The sequence below is a fragment of the Aquila chrysaetos genome, chromosome 22, assembly GCF_900496995.4.
Source record: "Aquila chrysaetos chrysaetos chromosome 22, bAquChr1.4, whole genome shotgun sequence".
NCBI lineage: Eukaryota > Metazoa > Chordata > Aves > Accipitriformes > Accipitridae > Aquila > Aquila chrysaetos.
In genome coordinates this window covers 13,323,784-13,337,649 of record NC_044025.1, presented here as the reverse complement: position 1 = coordinate 13,337,649, position 13,866 = coordinate 13,323,784, and the positions used below count along the sequence as shown (strand labels likewise).

General features: G+C 49.8%; 1 protein-coding gene across 3 annotated transcripts in view; it reads left to right on the top strand.

Moving 5' to 3' along the window:
* CYFIP2 (cytoplasmic FMR1 interacting protein 2) overlaps positions 1–13,866 on the top strand; it is a 56,500-nt gene that overhangs the window by 3,999 nt on the left and 38,635 nt on the right. For 2 of the 3 annotated variants that reach the window (XM_029997787.2, XM_029997785.2), the window contains exons 2-9: positions 3,072–3,212; positions 5,257–5,346; positions 5,426–5,503; positions 8,349–8,450; positions 9,467–9,648; positions 9,980–10,076; positions 10,766–10,894; positions 12,208–12,312. In XM_029997787.2, the coding sequence (XP_029853647.1) occupies positions 3,096–3,212; positions 5,257–5,346; positions 5,426–5,503; positions 8,349–8,450; positions 9,467–9,648; positions 9,980–10,076; positions 10,766–10,894; positions 12,208–12,312 (900 nt within the window). In that variant the 5' untranslated portion in view covers positions 3,072–3,095. Of the gene's footprint in view, positions 1–1,442; positions 1,982–3,071; positions 3,213–5,256; positions 5,347–5,425; positions 5,504–8,348; positions 8,451–9,466; positions 9,649–9,979; positions 10,077–10,765; positions 10,895–12,207; positions 12,313–13,866 lie in introns of those variants that run through there. The other variant, XM_029997786.2, reaches the window with a different exon arrangement.

Here is a 13,866-nt window from a genome sequence, read left to right as displayed (position 1 = left end):
CCATTTGGCTCTCCTGGGCAGCCCCCGTGGTGGGGAGACATCACGCAGCACCCCATGGATGGGGCCAAGCAATCGCTGATGCCTTCGGAGCCTTCCCCAGCCTTTGTACCACTGCACAACCCCTCTAACTGCTAGATGGGCAGTGGACCCCATCCGAGAGCAGAGCCCTACAGCCACCCCAAGGAGCAGGCGAGGGGCCGTGGCACAGGCAGATGGGGGATCGCTCGAGGCTGCTCCTCCATGGATGATCTGGGGTGAGGATCCAGATGTGCCAGCCCTGGACCAATGACCCCTCCGTCACGCGCTCCGGCTGCGAGGTTGCTGTCTGTCACAGTGTGCTACAGGCATGAGACCCAGGGGAAGTCCTGGCAGACCACACTTTTCCCCGTAGCCTCCGTTGGTTTTGCTGTTGGGCTTAAGAAAGCGTAGAACTGAAATTGGGAGTCCCCGTGAAGACTCATCTGTTAAACCCACAAAGTCTGTGTAGTTTTTCCATCTGCATCCAGAGTCTTGCACTCTGCTCTGCCATGGCAACACACAGGGTGGGCTGACGGCCGATTGCACTGCTAGCTCGCTATGGCTTGACACTTCCTTTTCTGTTCATGTATTTCTACACACTGCCTCTCTTGCTCCATTTGAGTGCAAGATCTTTGGGGCAGGGACTGACTTAGTCTTGCAGGTTTGTGTGCTGCCCGGCACAGCAGGACCCTGATGCTGTATTTGGGACAGTATCTTCTGGTGTGGCCCAAACGGCAGCAACAATTTTGTCCCTTGAGTTTCTGAGCAATTTGGGTGTCACAGGGTTATTGGGGAAGCATCTTTGATTACAGCAGTCTGCCAACACATTGCACAAATGGCCACAGAGTTTCACTTATGGAAAAATGAGAAAAGAGCCCAAATAAACAGCCACCATCCTCGAAGCTATAAAATGGAAGGGTCTTGTCTTCCCAAGCCTGAATTATGTAACGAAGCATGTGTGAGTACCAGGGGTGTTTTCTGGGAGCCCAGAAGCGAGTCTTGAGGCACTGGCGGATGGTGGAGAGCCATGGGCAGCCGAGGAGGTCCGTGGGGCCGGGCGAGTGGAGCCACCCACCTGGTGCGGAGCAGCACAGGGTGCTCGCAGGCAGGGAGGAAGCTGCTTCTGCCTGCGGCGTGCCAGGATGTAATGTCTGGCTTTGACAGTTTCTACCATTTGTAACAGGAAGCCATTTTTGCAAAGAGAGGTGAAGAAGGAAACAGAAATTTGAGTGTGTAGGGAAAGGGCTGCTTGAGATTTTTTTTTCCCAGGCACTTATTTCATGGTGCTTCAGCTGCAGGTATAACCAAGCCTGTTTCTCAGCTGCCTGGTACCTTGGGGAAGCATTTGTGGATGTGAAATGGGTTTTACCAGGCTCATACGTGTTCTCACAGCCTATGTGTGCAGGCAGCAACAATGACAAGAGGCACAGCAGCAGACTAGTCCTTCTTCACCCAACATGAAGCCGCCCCAGGACTGCACACAGCGTGCATCCCCCTTGGCCGTGGTCCTTGCTGGGTGCCTGTGTGTCTAATCTGTGGACATCCCAAAGCCATTGTCCTTCCATGCTCCCAGTGCTGGAAATGAAAAGCAAACTTATATTCTTGGAAACAGTGCATCAAAAAAATAAAAAAAGGACCTAAGGGATTTGTAGCAGATAATTGCTTGAGTATGAGCGTCTATGGAGCTGCTGTTGCGACCAAAGGGACTGGTGTGATTGTACGCAAGGAGAGAGGTTGGTTACATTGCTGTTGTATCTGGCACTTGTGCAGACACCACTGGAGCCTTGTGTCCTGCTACGGTGTCCACACTTCAGCAAAAAAGTTGCAAAATTGGATCAAGCTTAGAGAAAAGCCAAAGAGATGATTAAAGGATTGGAAAATACGCTTTGTAACAAGGCAGGCAAAGAGCTCAGTCCGCTTGTCTGAACCAAAGCAAAGGTTGCAGGGTGTTTTATTGAAATGTGTGTGTATCTTGATGGCAACTTGTAATAAAGAGCTCTACTGTCTTGCAGATTACAGTGATAAAACTCTGATGGCTCACATTCGAAATCAGGCTCCGAGTGGGGAAAAAAAGCACTGGTGGGGGTGATTTGCTAATTGAACGACATGTCAATATTCAAAGTGAGTTCTCTCACTGCAAGTGTTTAAATGCAATGGGGTGTTTTTCTAGGAGACATAAGTTTTAGGTCGGCCACCGCTATTGTACATGGATTAGGTATTAACTGGGGAAGCCCTGTGGCTGTGATTATACAAGTGCTCAGCCTGGGTGACAGCAGCTGTCCCTTTATGCTTGTGCTCTTACAGCAAAGGTAAATAGCAAAGGAGCTAAAGGACATAGAGATCTGTCCTGAGGTTCACATTAGGGTAAGTGCCAGTGAGCTTTCAGAAATGTTTCCCTTTGCTTTTTATTTCTTGTGCAAGTGGCACTGTTGGCAGCTCCACAGCAGGCCATGACTGGGTAGGACACACCATGTGTGTGGTAAAAAGAGGGAAAAAAATTTCACAGCAACTTCTTTTTTTGCTGCTTGCAGTGCCACAGCCTGCCTGTGCAGCACTCGATCCTTTCCGGTTCACCTTTGAGAATGCAATTTGTTGTTTACAGTTTCCAGCGCCATTTGTGTGTGTGAGAAGGAGAGCATGTGACTGTCAGCATCGGTCATACTTTTCTAATTGTGCTGTTTTGAGAGATATTTTTGATAGCTCCGCTTTGCATTTCGAAGCACATGCTTTCACTTGGGGCTGCTAAAGCTGCACTGCAGCACCCAGCTGTTCTCTGTCTTAAAGAGTTTGCATAGAGTTAAGCAGAGAAGGGCATGGGTGGGTAGTTGTGTTCCTCTTATTCTGCATATCTACTCTGATGTTGAATCACGGAAGGAGAGATGACACAGAGATGTAGGTTAAATACACAAGAAAAGGAAAACGAGATAAACCGGGATCATGTCTCCTGCAGTGCCAGGCAGTCGTGGTTCCGGTTTTGTCCTTTGGTGCTTTCCCGCTCAGTCTTCTGGCTGCCGTCTGTCTGTCTATCACACTCTCTTTTCCTTTGGATTTAGTGCAGAAACTGAACATCCAGAACCATGACCACTCACGTCACGCTAGAGGATGCCTTGTCCAACGTGGACTTACTGGAGGAGCTGCCTCTTCCAGACCAGCAGCCATGCATCGAACCGCCTCCGTCCTCCATCATGTACCAGGTACCTTCAGCTCCCAGAGGTGGTGGGGCAGGGAGGGTTGTTCCAGTAGCTCATGCAAAGCACAGGGGCACATGGTGCTGTGAGAACGAGCTGAAAACATCCTGGGTTCACCATGTTTAAGGAAATGTTCAAAACAGATCTAGCCACAAATCTGTTCCCAAAGGCTTTAAAAGGAAAGCACTAGAGATTGGTGAAAGGGATCTTTAAGAATGAGCAAGACATAGGGAAGTTAAAAAACGAGGACCAGAGTGCATGAACGGGTAAGCAGCAGGAGATAAGATTTGTGATAACAGCAGAAAGTTCTCAGCAATGTTTCATTATGCACATATTTCTGTGCTTCCTTTTTATGGTAGTACACGCATCTAAGTAGGTCAAAACCAAAGTTCTGCCTGACTTTGGCTGGCCTGTGCTGCTAGCACAGCTGGAGCTGCCGGTCTGGGGAGCTGATGGCGTGCAAGGGAGGACAGTCGCTACAATCGCTTCTCTGCCTTCAACAACCACAGATTTAGCTGCAGCTGCACCGACCAAGCAAAGCTTGGCATGAGCCCAGGGCAAGGCTCAAACTCCTGCTTTTGGATCCGCAGCGGGATGCCTCGGCTGCTTGGCCACCACACCACACCCTGCCCTGCAGCACACACCCAGGGTTAAATATAATATGGGGTTACTTTCTCCATCCTGCCACTCCTGAATTCGTGACTTACCCGTGGCAGGGTATAAATACACCCGTACAGTGATTGCGGTGCTGTGGATGCAGGGGTCTGAAGTTACAGTATCTCTTTCAGCAGGTCAGACTGCGGGCTCATTCAGGAGCGTTAGTATCTCTGTGGGTTATCAGACCCAAAGGCAGTTCTCGGCTGTTCAAATTTCAACTCTCTCTGGCAAATCTTCATGTCGCTTTTGCTTATCTCTTCTTTAAATCATTTTTACTCTTTGCTGGCTTGTGTCCTGGGAGGGGCTCAAGGTCCAGCCTTATGGCACAGCCTCCTTTCAGGGCCATGAGTATGTGCACACTGCCTGGCCTAAAAAACCTCATCTAAACTAGATCTAGAGATACTGGCCAAGCCTGTTACATCATCATACTTGGTTTGTATGTAGCCCTCTCCCCTGCTAGCCAGAAATGCATATGCAGCCTCAGCTTTTCTTGTCACATGCAATGTCCTGGAGGCACGAAGAAGAGTAGCTCTGTGGCCACAGATCTGTGCTCCCGGCTTTCCTACTCAGGAAATCAGTTATTGAGGTGAGCGTGGTCACTGCAATGCTAATGTCATTGCAAGGAGCAGCTCTGGGCGCCTGGGACTTCTGTACGCTCTGCCCTCCAGCAGATACCATCAGCCAGCCTCCGCGGAGGAAATTACCCCAGCACAGAGCGTGTGAACGGGCACTCGGTGCAGAGAGGCTGAGGAGCTGCTTTTTCATCCCCTGCCCTGCTCTGCACTTTCTTGCTCCCCTGTCCCAACCCAAAGCAGTAGCTGAACTTCCAAAACAACTGTTCATTCCAAAGCATCTGCTTGCAAGAGCAACACTAGTGCTGATAATAGCGTCTGGATGAGTGCTGACTTTCATATTTATGTTTTCCAGACATCTCGTTCCCTGCCCTTTCTGTATGTTTATTCTTTGCGATTCCTGCTGACAGGATGTGGTCTTCCCCTAGCAGCCAGGGCACAAATAGAAATTAATGAGGCTGCATCTGTCTTTGAGTTAGCAAGCTAAAATCCTTAGAATAATTGCTGTAGGTTTGCTCTCTGGTGTGGCTGCAATTCCATGTAACTGATCCCCACCTCGTTTGTCTTGATTGCCCTGTTTTCACACATATAACCTGCAGGGTTTCCTCTAATGAACATGTGTGATTCAGAAGCATCTCAGGCTGCATGTATGAAACTACTTCAGACCTAGAGGTGCAGCACCTCAAATTGTTCATAAGCTGCTCCCATGCCCCAGGAGCCTTACTGAGTCTGCTTTTTGCCAACACATCCCATGCTGGACTGTATCAGGTGAGCAAACAACCAGCTGTATTTTAATCCCCATCTCTCCCTTTCACCCATAGGCTAATTTTGACACAAACTTTGAAGACAGAAATGCCTTTGTGACCGGCATTGCCAGGTACATCGAGCAAGCGACAGTGCACTCCAGCATGGTGAGTCCCCCGGGCGCTGCCCCAGCGATGCTGAACCTTTGGTGCGTGCCCTACCCCAGCAATGCTCTCTTTCTTTCAGAATGAAATGCTGGAAGAAGGCCACGAGTACGCTGTGATGCTTTATACATGGAGGAGCTGCTCACGAGCCATCCCCCAGGTACTCAACCCATTCCCAGGCGGGAATGTTCCCAGAGCACCTAGCTGGTTTTGTCTTCAGTGTGGGTTAGTTTGGACTGGAGACAGAAGAACAAAAAAAAGCAGAGAAGACTGAAGCAGATTTAAAAGTTGAAAAGAGAGATCACTGACTCTTCAAATTGTCTTCTCCCCCCAAAGTTTCAACCACCAATTTCAGCAGCTGGTAGCCATTTCAGAAGCAGATCTATGCTGCTGCCCTAGCAAAGGGCATCTGCTCTGCACCCTCATGTATATAGCAGCTCCATCCCTGACACCCCCTAGTAGTGCCTCTCAGCTCAATCATGCTCACCACAAGCCATCTGCCTTATATACATTTCCTGATTTCACAAGGCCCTCCCGCTCCCCAAAGCAGTCGCACCTGACGTTATTTCATCCCTGCAGAACCAGCTTGTTTGTCCTACAGCTGCTAACAGGACTCAGCTGAGCACAGCTCTGGTCCAGCACCGTACTTGGGATTGTGCTGTCTTTTGGCACTTGGGTCTTTATCCACTTCTCCGTCTGGAGAATGGGTAGCCTTTGCTTTAATTAAAGCAGCGTGATTATTTCCTTCCCGGTGCACCGCTTGTATATTTTTCTCTCTCATGTTGTGGGGGGACGGAGTTTGCTTCAGGCAAAGGCAGTTAGCTTTTGGAAGTTGAGAGTAAAATCATCAGATCTAGTTTATATCACGCTTTCCTGATACCATTGTATGGTATCATACCATTACATGGTACCAGGAACTTCAGCCTCAGTTAAAAATTGTACCAGTGCCGAGTGGGACTCTTGCGTTGCGTGAAGAAGGGAGCCCAGGCAGCCTGGGATGAAAACAGTGGTTATTCTCAAGATGTGGCAGATTCAGGCTCTCCCTGACTTGCACTGAGCAGATTAGGCAGCTGGGGCACGTTTCAGCATCCCAGACTGCTGCCCAGACCCTGTGGTGCTCTCTCTGCCCCTGTGGGCACCCCAGAATTGTGGGTGTTGTGCGAGGATGCATGAAGGAGCGCTTCAATATGCCAGAAACATTTCCCCAAATGCCCTTTTTTGCTGCTGATATACCTGAGGATCCTGATCTCCCCCAAGTTTAATCATTCTCCTCCTCTGCTGCTAGTTCTGCTTCAACTGTTTTCTAGTCATTCTCTCTCCGTCCTGAATTTTGGTGGCTTCATCCTGCAAGCACCTACAGGCATGAGTAAGATTGCCCACATAGCCCACTGATCGTGATTCAGACTCCAGCTTAGAGCTCATCTTCTGCAACATGAACACATGCTGGATCACTGTAAAAATGCTGACTGACAATGCTTTGGGGTGGGTGCAGTGCACTTCCATTAACCCTACAGATAAAAGAGTTTGCAGTGCTTCTGTGGAGCCAGGAAAAAATATTTCCACATGGCTGGCAATGCCCATGTTTGTGATTCCCCGGGAGAGGTCAAACCTCAGTTCCCCTTGGGTTATACTCTGCTGATGAGACTCAGCCATGGGGAGGTTTCTGCTGCTGATGGATATTTGCTTATCTCCCATTTATATTTGATGCTGAGCTGCTATTGTCTCTCCTGACTACGCTAACAGAAGGCAGGCTGTGGCTGAGCTGATGGCAAGACAGTGCTACAGATAATCTGTTCTGGCACTTTAGTGTCCTCCCATCCCGGTCGCCCCTGTGATGTTTGTGCCTCTCCGAGCGTAGCTTTGGGGTCCCTGCTCTTTGCCCCATCCTCCCCCCCGGGGCTGCAGTCAGTGCCACGTGTGATGGAGGAGCAGGCAACACCACAGCAGAGGGTTCATTTACAGATTCACCAGATTTGATCTTGCAATGACCCCTGCTCTTTGCCATGGGGCACATGGCTGTGGCTGGGGGGGTCCTGTTCTCAGCCCCCCAGCCTGGGTGCTCGGTCACGTACACATCCCTGTGCTCCATCAGAGACCGTGGTTTTACAGGTGAAAAACAGAGCCTACACCTAAATGTGCACCACTCCTCCCTACCACCAGCTGCATCCTCATGGCCATCAATATTGCCTGACTGCAGTATGAAACACCAGGGCAGGAACATTAGATTGCCTACGACAGAGAGGGCAAAGCTACTTTTGCATCTTCCCACATGTCAAGCCGGCTGATTTGTCCCCTTGCACCCCATGCATCAGCTGCTGGGCTACTAAATTTGCACCAGAGCTGTCAGCCCCATCACAGCCTTGTGTGAGCAACAGCTGGAAACAAAACCAGAGGAAGACAGCAAGATCCATTGCCTTGGACAGTTGGGGTTTTCCCTAACAGTTTGGTAGTGACTCCAAGTAACTGGAAATGAGATGGATGACAACTGAGTAAGTCCTTAAATTTAGCTTCCTAGGATTCCAATGAAGGTGACTCACTTCATTGCTGCTAGCCACATACAAGCCCAGTGATTTTTAACAGATTGACAATAGAACCAAAATTATCCCAGCAAGTCTATAGCAGAGCCATAGCCTGGTGCCTTGTGTGTCCATGGGAGTTTGCAACACAAAGTCTCAGATAACTTTATGATATAACATTCCCATGTTGTGTAGCAAGTCCAGACTCCATGTTGCATGTGTTCTACCCCAGACAAATGCAGTAGAAGACTTTCGTTTGTCAGAGTCAGGATTGTGCCTGTTTATAATGCATGTAGAGAATTTCATGTCTAAGAAATAGCCCCTTCTGCTGTAACCTGCATTGAGAACAAGCTCCCTCTCAGGTCCCTCAATTGTCCTTAGATGGCGACAGGATTCACTGTGAAACAAGCAGAAGATGGTGGCCGTTACAGTCCACAGCTGTGTTAGAAACTCTGATGCTGACAAGGATGATATGTCTTTGCAACGCAGGTGAAATGTAACGAACAGCCAAACCGAGTGGAGATTTATGAGAAGACAGTGGAAGTCCTGGAGCCAGAAGTCACCAAACTTATGAAGTTCATGTATTTTCAGGTAAGTGGTCAAGGAAAGAGGCAAAAATAATTACTTTGGTGTTAACTTATTCTAAGCAGAGCTGTGCTCTCCTTGCCTGCCAGGCTAGCTTGGAGAGCCCCTGAGCCCCCTGATATGTCTTTTCCTTGCAGCCATCAGCAGATACCTGAGACCTGTCTAAAGGAAAACCTGTGTGTCTGTTGCTCAGCCCTGAAATCTTGTATACAAGTAGGGCATGAGCACACCTCAGCCGCTGAAGTTCATGGGGGACCAGAGCCCCCACTATGCTAATGGGTGGCACAGGCTCCTGTTTTTCTGGAGTGTTGGCTGATGGATGTGAAGAGCTGTTTCTCCACCAGCACAGCTTGCTCTTCTGCTCTTCCCTCTGAAGCAAAGCCAGGAAGAGCTGAGGGCTGGTGGTGTGGCTGGTGCCTGGGGTGGGATGCAACCACGCAGCTGGACACCCTCCTGCTGTGCCAGCAGGAACAGGGATGTGCTCACAGCCCCCTGAACTCGGGGGTCGGCTGGCAAAGAGCACCAAAGTTTATATTTAGCAGTTGCTACAATTGAGGCACTTGACAAAATAATACGCTTAGATCCCAATGGAGCAATGACCACATGGCAAACACAGAGCTGCTGTGGGCTCCAGGGACCTCTCCCTGTCACCGCCTGTGTTTATAACTGGCTGCAGCTGGGTTTCACCATCATTTTTAGGTTTTATGTCCTATGAGGTCTTCATGCCCCGCCTAAAAAACTGAAGTCTGATTTTGCAGAACACACTGCACTTGGGGCAAGCACAAATGGAGGGTTCGAGCCCCCTTCATCCCTCCAGCACTGAGGATGTTTGTCTACAGTGGTTTGTAACGCTGCTTCGTTTCATGGTGACAGTGGAGAGGGACCCTGGAGACTCCATCCCCAGCAGAAAAATGCTTTGGTTAAAGGAAGGAGGCGGTGGGTGGGTGGAAGGGGGTCCCAACGGTGGTGCAATGACCATGCATGAGCCATTGCTGGGATAACCCTGTCCCGCTGTCTTCCAGCGCAAGGCTATCGAGCGGTTCTGCAGCGAGGTGAAGCGCCTGTGCCACGCTGAGCGGAGGAAGGACTTCGTCTCCGAGGCCTATCTCCTCACGCTGGGCAAGTTCATTAACATGTTTGCTGTCCTGGATGAGCTGAAGAACATGAAGTGCAGTGTCAAAAATGACCATTCCGCCTACAAAAGGTGAGAGGGGGTGAAGCAGCGGGAGCGGGGACAGGACTGTACCTGGTCTGCAAGGGAGCGCCTGCTCTGCCCAGCAGTGAGATCAGGTGGACATCAGGAGGCTGGAGGCTGGGTTTCTGCACTGTCGCAGGCTCGCTGTGTGAGTTTAGGCAAATCTCTGAGCCCTGTTGTGTTTCGGTTCCCTCTTGGTAAAACAAGGAAAGGGCAGAGCTGTGCTGCAGGTGGGTCTGAGGCTGCTGCGTTGCAGCTGCAGGTCAAACAGGGAAGATGGGTGGTGAGAGTCTCACATTGGGTGAGCGATCCTTGGTGACGCTGAATTTCTCCCTTCCAGAGCTGCCCAGTTTCTGCGGAAGATGGCAGACCCCCAGTCCATCCAGGAGTCCCAGAATCTCTCCATGTTCCTGGCAAACCACAACCGCATCACACAGGCAGGTCCCTTTTCTTGAACCACCTAGCCTTTCCGTGAATAGAGGGAGGCAACGATCTTGCCAAGGCTGACAGCACTTCAGATCAGACTGTTCAGACCCAATAGTTGTTGGGTCATTGCCGCTGACTGATGGTCCTTTGGTCAGGCTGTATAATTCTAGCAATATCTCCTTCTCATGGGTCATCCGGGGTAGCTTTGAAGGTCTCTGTGTCAAGACAAAGATGAAGGTCTAAAAGAGCTCTTGGAGGGGGAGGTTCTGCCAGAACCTCTTCCCTGTTTTCCCCAGGAAATCCATCCAGTCCGTCTCTGCAACTGCATGGGGACTGCAGATCAGACCCCATGGCCCTCCACACTCCACAGGCTCTAGCTTCTGCTAATTAGGTAAAATATTGCACAGAGACAGGAGAGAGTCAGAAAGTCTGCTTCTGAGGCATCTTTCCTTACATCTCACTGTCTGATGTTTGGCTGTTGTGATCAGTCTGAAGGGGAGAGCTGTCCTGCAGAAGGAAGGTTGTTCCTTACAGGTGGTACCATGAGATCAGTCTTCTACAGGTAACTTAAGAAAAGCACACAGATGAAGTTTGAAGAAAACTCTTATGATTCTACTCTTAATCCTTCAAATATGTTTCTCCCCTGGTTTCTGCTGTTCCTCTGTCCATGTGGATAATGTGGCCCCTGTTGATATTTCAGTGTCTGCACCAACAACTAGAGGTTATCCCTGGCTATGAGGAATTGCTGGCTGATATTGTCAACATCTGTGTGGATTACTATGAAAACAAGATGTATCTCACTCCCAGTGAGAAACACATGCTCTTAAAGGTGAGATTTGGCTATGCTTATGGGGCTGGGTGCTTGCGTAGTTTCACTTTTGTTTTAGTAAAATGAAATTCCCTCCCAGGACAATGTTTCTCTTCATTTTCTTTATTTTTTTCCTCCTTTGGGTTTACATGCATCCCTTCTCTGTGGAGCCAGTATCCTCTGGACACAGGAGTTGCTATGAGATCGGAAAGCTCTCTGCGTGCAGCAGCAAAGCTGCCTTCCTCCTCTTGGTGTTTCCCTTCTGATCTCTGTTACTTTGTGTCTTCTGCTGTGATACCTCACCCCCCCATCTTCTTCCCTTTCACCTCTTCCTTTTAGCTGAACGGACGGGATGTGGCTGTTGGTCGGAGATGTCCCACCCCAGTGCTCTGTCGAGCCACTGCTGTCCTTTCTGGCCTTCTCCCATATTCCTATATAAAAACCTTCCTTCCTCTCTCCTCTGCTCTTCCCCATCTCTATGTCTATCTTTGCCCCCAGTCCTTCCCAAGGTTGTCAGCAGCTCTGCCTGCCTGGGACTAAGCACATGCGTGGTGGTGGTCTCCAGCTGGTGGGCGAGAGCACTGGTGGGTGCCCTGTGCTCTCCAAAGCTGGAAGGGTTTTTTCTGTTGTACATGGATGTGTGGGATCATGGGCTTGACCTGGGTAACTGTATAGGACATGCCAAAATCACCACCAACTTTGCAACCCTGAATTTTCTTCTTGATGCCCCCTCCCAGCAATAATTCCCTGCAGAAGGCAGATCCTTCTAGGTTTGGTTTCCTGACTCCAAAGAGCCCTCAAGATGAACATGCCAAAGTATCTGCTTGTTTTGTATATTTGTCCTTACTGTCAGTCAGTTATTATAGTGATTGCAGTCACTATTACCGTAAGAACTTCATTACCATGGTATGAGTCAACTATGGTTCTTTGAAGGATAATGTGGGTAGTTTGGACATCTGTAATGATTTGTACTGAATTAAAGGGGAAAAATCAATCCAGAAGAAATTTTAAATGTTCTCATTTCTTTTCTGGGAGTAAATGTTTGCCTTTGGGTGGAGGAGAGTTTTGGGTTGTTATGTGGGAGAGAGGAGGAATAAGTTACCAAAGTGAGCGTCATGTGTTTTTGCACACAAAATGGAAGCAATCCATCACGTGTCCTCTGTCTACCATGCATATCCTTGCAGATATGTGCATGTTTTATACAGTCTTCTCATGAGTGTTGGATGGTACAGGAGCCTGAAATGATCTTTCCTCACGCTAAGTGATGGAGAACTGTCTCTGACTTGTGCTGCTGACTTCACACTAATGAAACCTAGCTTTTCCATCTTCTCCAGGTGATGGGATTTGGCCTGTATCTCATGGATGGGAATGTAAGCAACATTTACAAGTTGGATGCCAAGAAGAGAATCAACCTTAGCAAAATAGACAAATTCTTCAAGGTCAGTGACTTGTCTGGGTGAGGCTAGAGTTTATTGGAGACCAATGAATTAGTGACCCGTACCATTGCACGTGCTGCCGGCAAAAAACAAACCGCAGGAATCATTTACAGGTCCAAAAAAACCCAAAGGGTTGAGAAATTATCTAGGCCAAAGGATGAGGAATGGGATTGCTGTGAACGTGCATGGGCACAGAGGTGCAGCACGGGTGAGATGCCGGCTCTCGGTGCCAGCAAGGCTGTGAATGGGTGAGCGGTGCCTGGAGCTGGCTCTACTCCGATGGCACCGGAGCCGGGGAGCCGGTGGGAGCCGAGGACCCTGCGTGTCCTTGCTGGGCAGCCAGCTCCTTCCGCGACTCTGCCCGCTTTCTGCCGAGGGGCAAAGGATGGGGACGGATCGTGGGCTATCTGTTTTGCGGACGAGGGAAGGGTGTGCCAGACTGACATCGCTTCTGTCTCTTTGCACCTTTCTGAGGCAGGCTTGCAGTCCCCTGAGGAGCACCGTGATTTCAGGCCACCGGCAAACCTGGCTGGTTTGCTGAGGTCTGTGCGGGTGATGGTTGCACTCCTCTTTCCCTCAGCGAGCTGCTGAGCTGAGGGACAGGGGACACAGCTGGCGAGCCAACGTGTGATCTGGCAGTCCTATTTTGTGTATGAACTGTGCTGCCTGTAGGACAGAAAAAGCTTCCTGGGGAGCTTGTGTCGACTGGGACTGGGAGATGTTCAGCGAGTTCCTCAAAGGGCTCACCCAGTGGTTTGATGAACCATTTTTGTCTTCTCTGAGATTCGGGTTTTGGGTAAAGGCCTGCAAGAACTGGATGCTCCCAGTGACGGGGTGGGAAGCAGCCGTTCAGCCTCCTTCTTCCTGTGCACGTGTGCATCTTGAGTCCAGCCACAGGCTAGTCCACAGCTGGAAGCCAGGCTGCGTTGCCCTGGGGCCACTCAGCACGAGAAAGGTTTGGGATAACCCTGTTGCTTCCCCCCAAAACCTGTGTTAGCCACCGGCCACCAGTGGCAGATGGGGAGGGGGGCTGAGACCCTGCACAGCACCGCCTGCAGCATTCGCAGGGGGAGATGATGCCTCCTTTCCATCGCTTCTGTGCACAGGCTGGGTCTAGAAGGCATTTTAGGTTTGGGGCAGGTCAGCTCTAGGAGGCATGGTGGGATCTGGCAAGGGACAAATGTATTGGCAGCAAAGAATAACAGTATAGCAGGAGGATAGCAGAATAACTTCCCAGATGGAGCAATTAGTTTTCTTTTAGACCTACTGAGCTTGAGCAGTCCTTCCAGAGTCCTTTTGCCTCCACTGTATTAATCTTTCTTCTGAGATGGAAAGATTAGGTTTTGTTACCAACATGCGCTCCACATCAGGGAAAATGAGAAGATGATGATTTTGGGGGGGCCACAGAGCACTTCTTCCCCGTCACTCTTTCAGCAGAGCGGATTCTTCCTGCCGCTTTACCCAGAGAGCTGCTGAGGAGCCTGAAAGAAGAGGTCGGCTGTGGTGACAGGGTAGTGGATGCCTCCCTGCTTACTGCCCCAGCTTGCAGTTTACAGA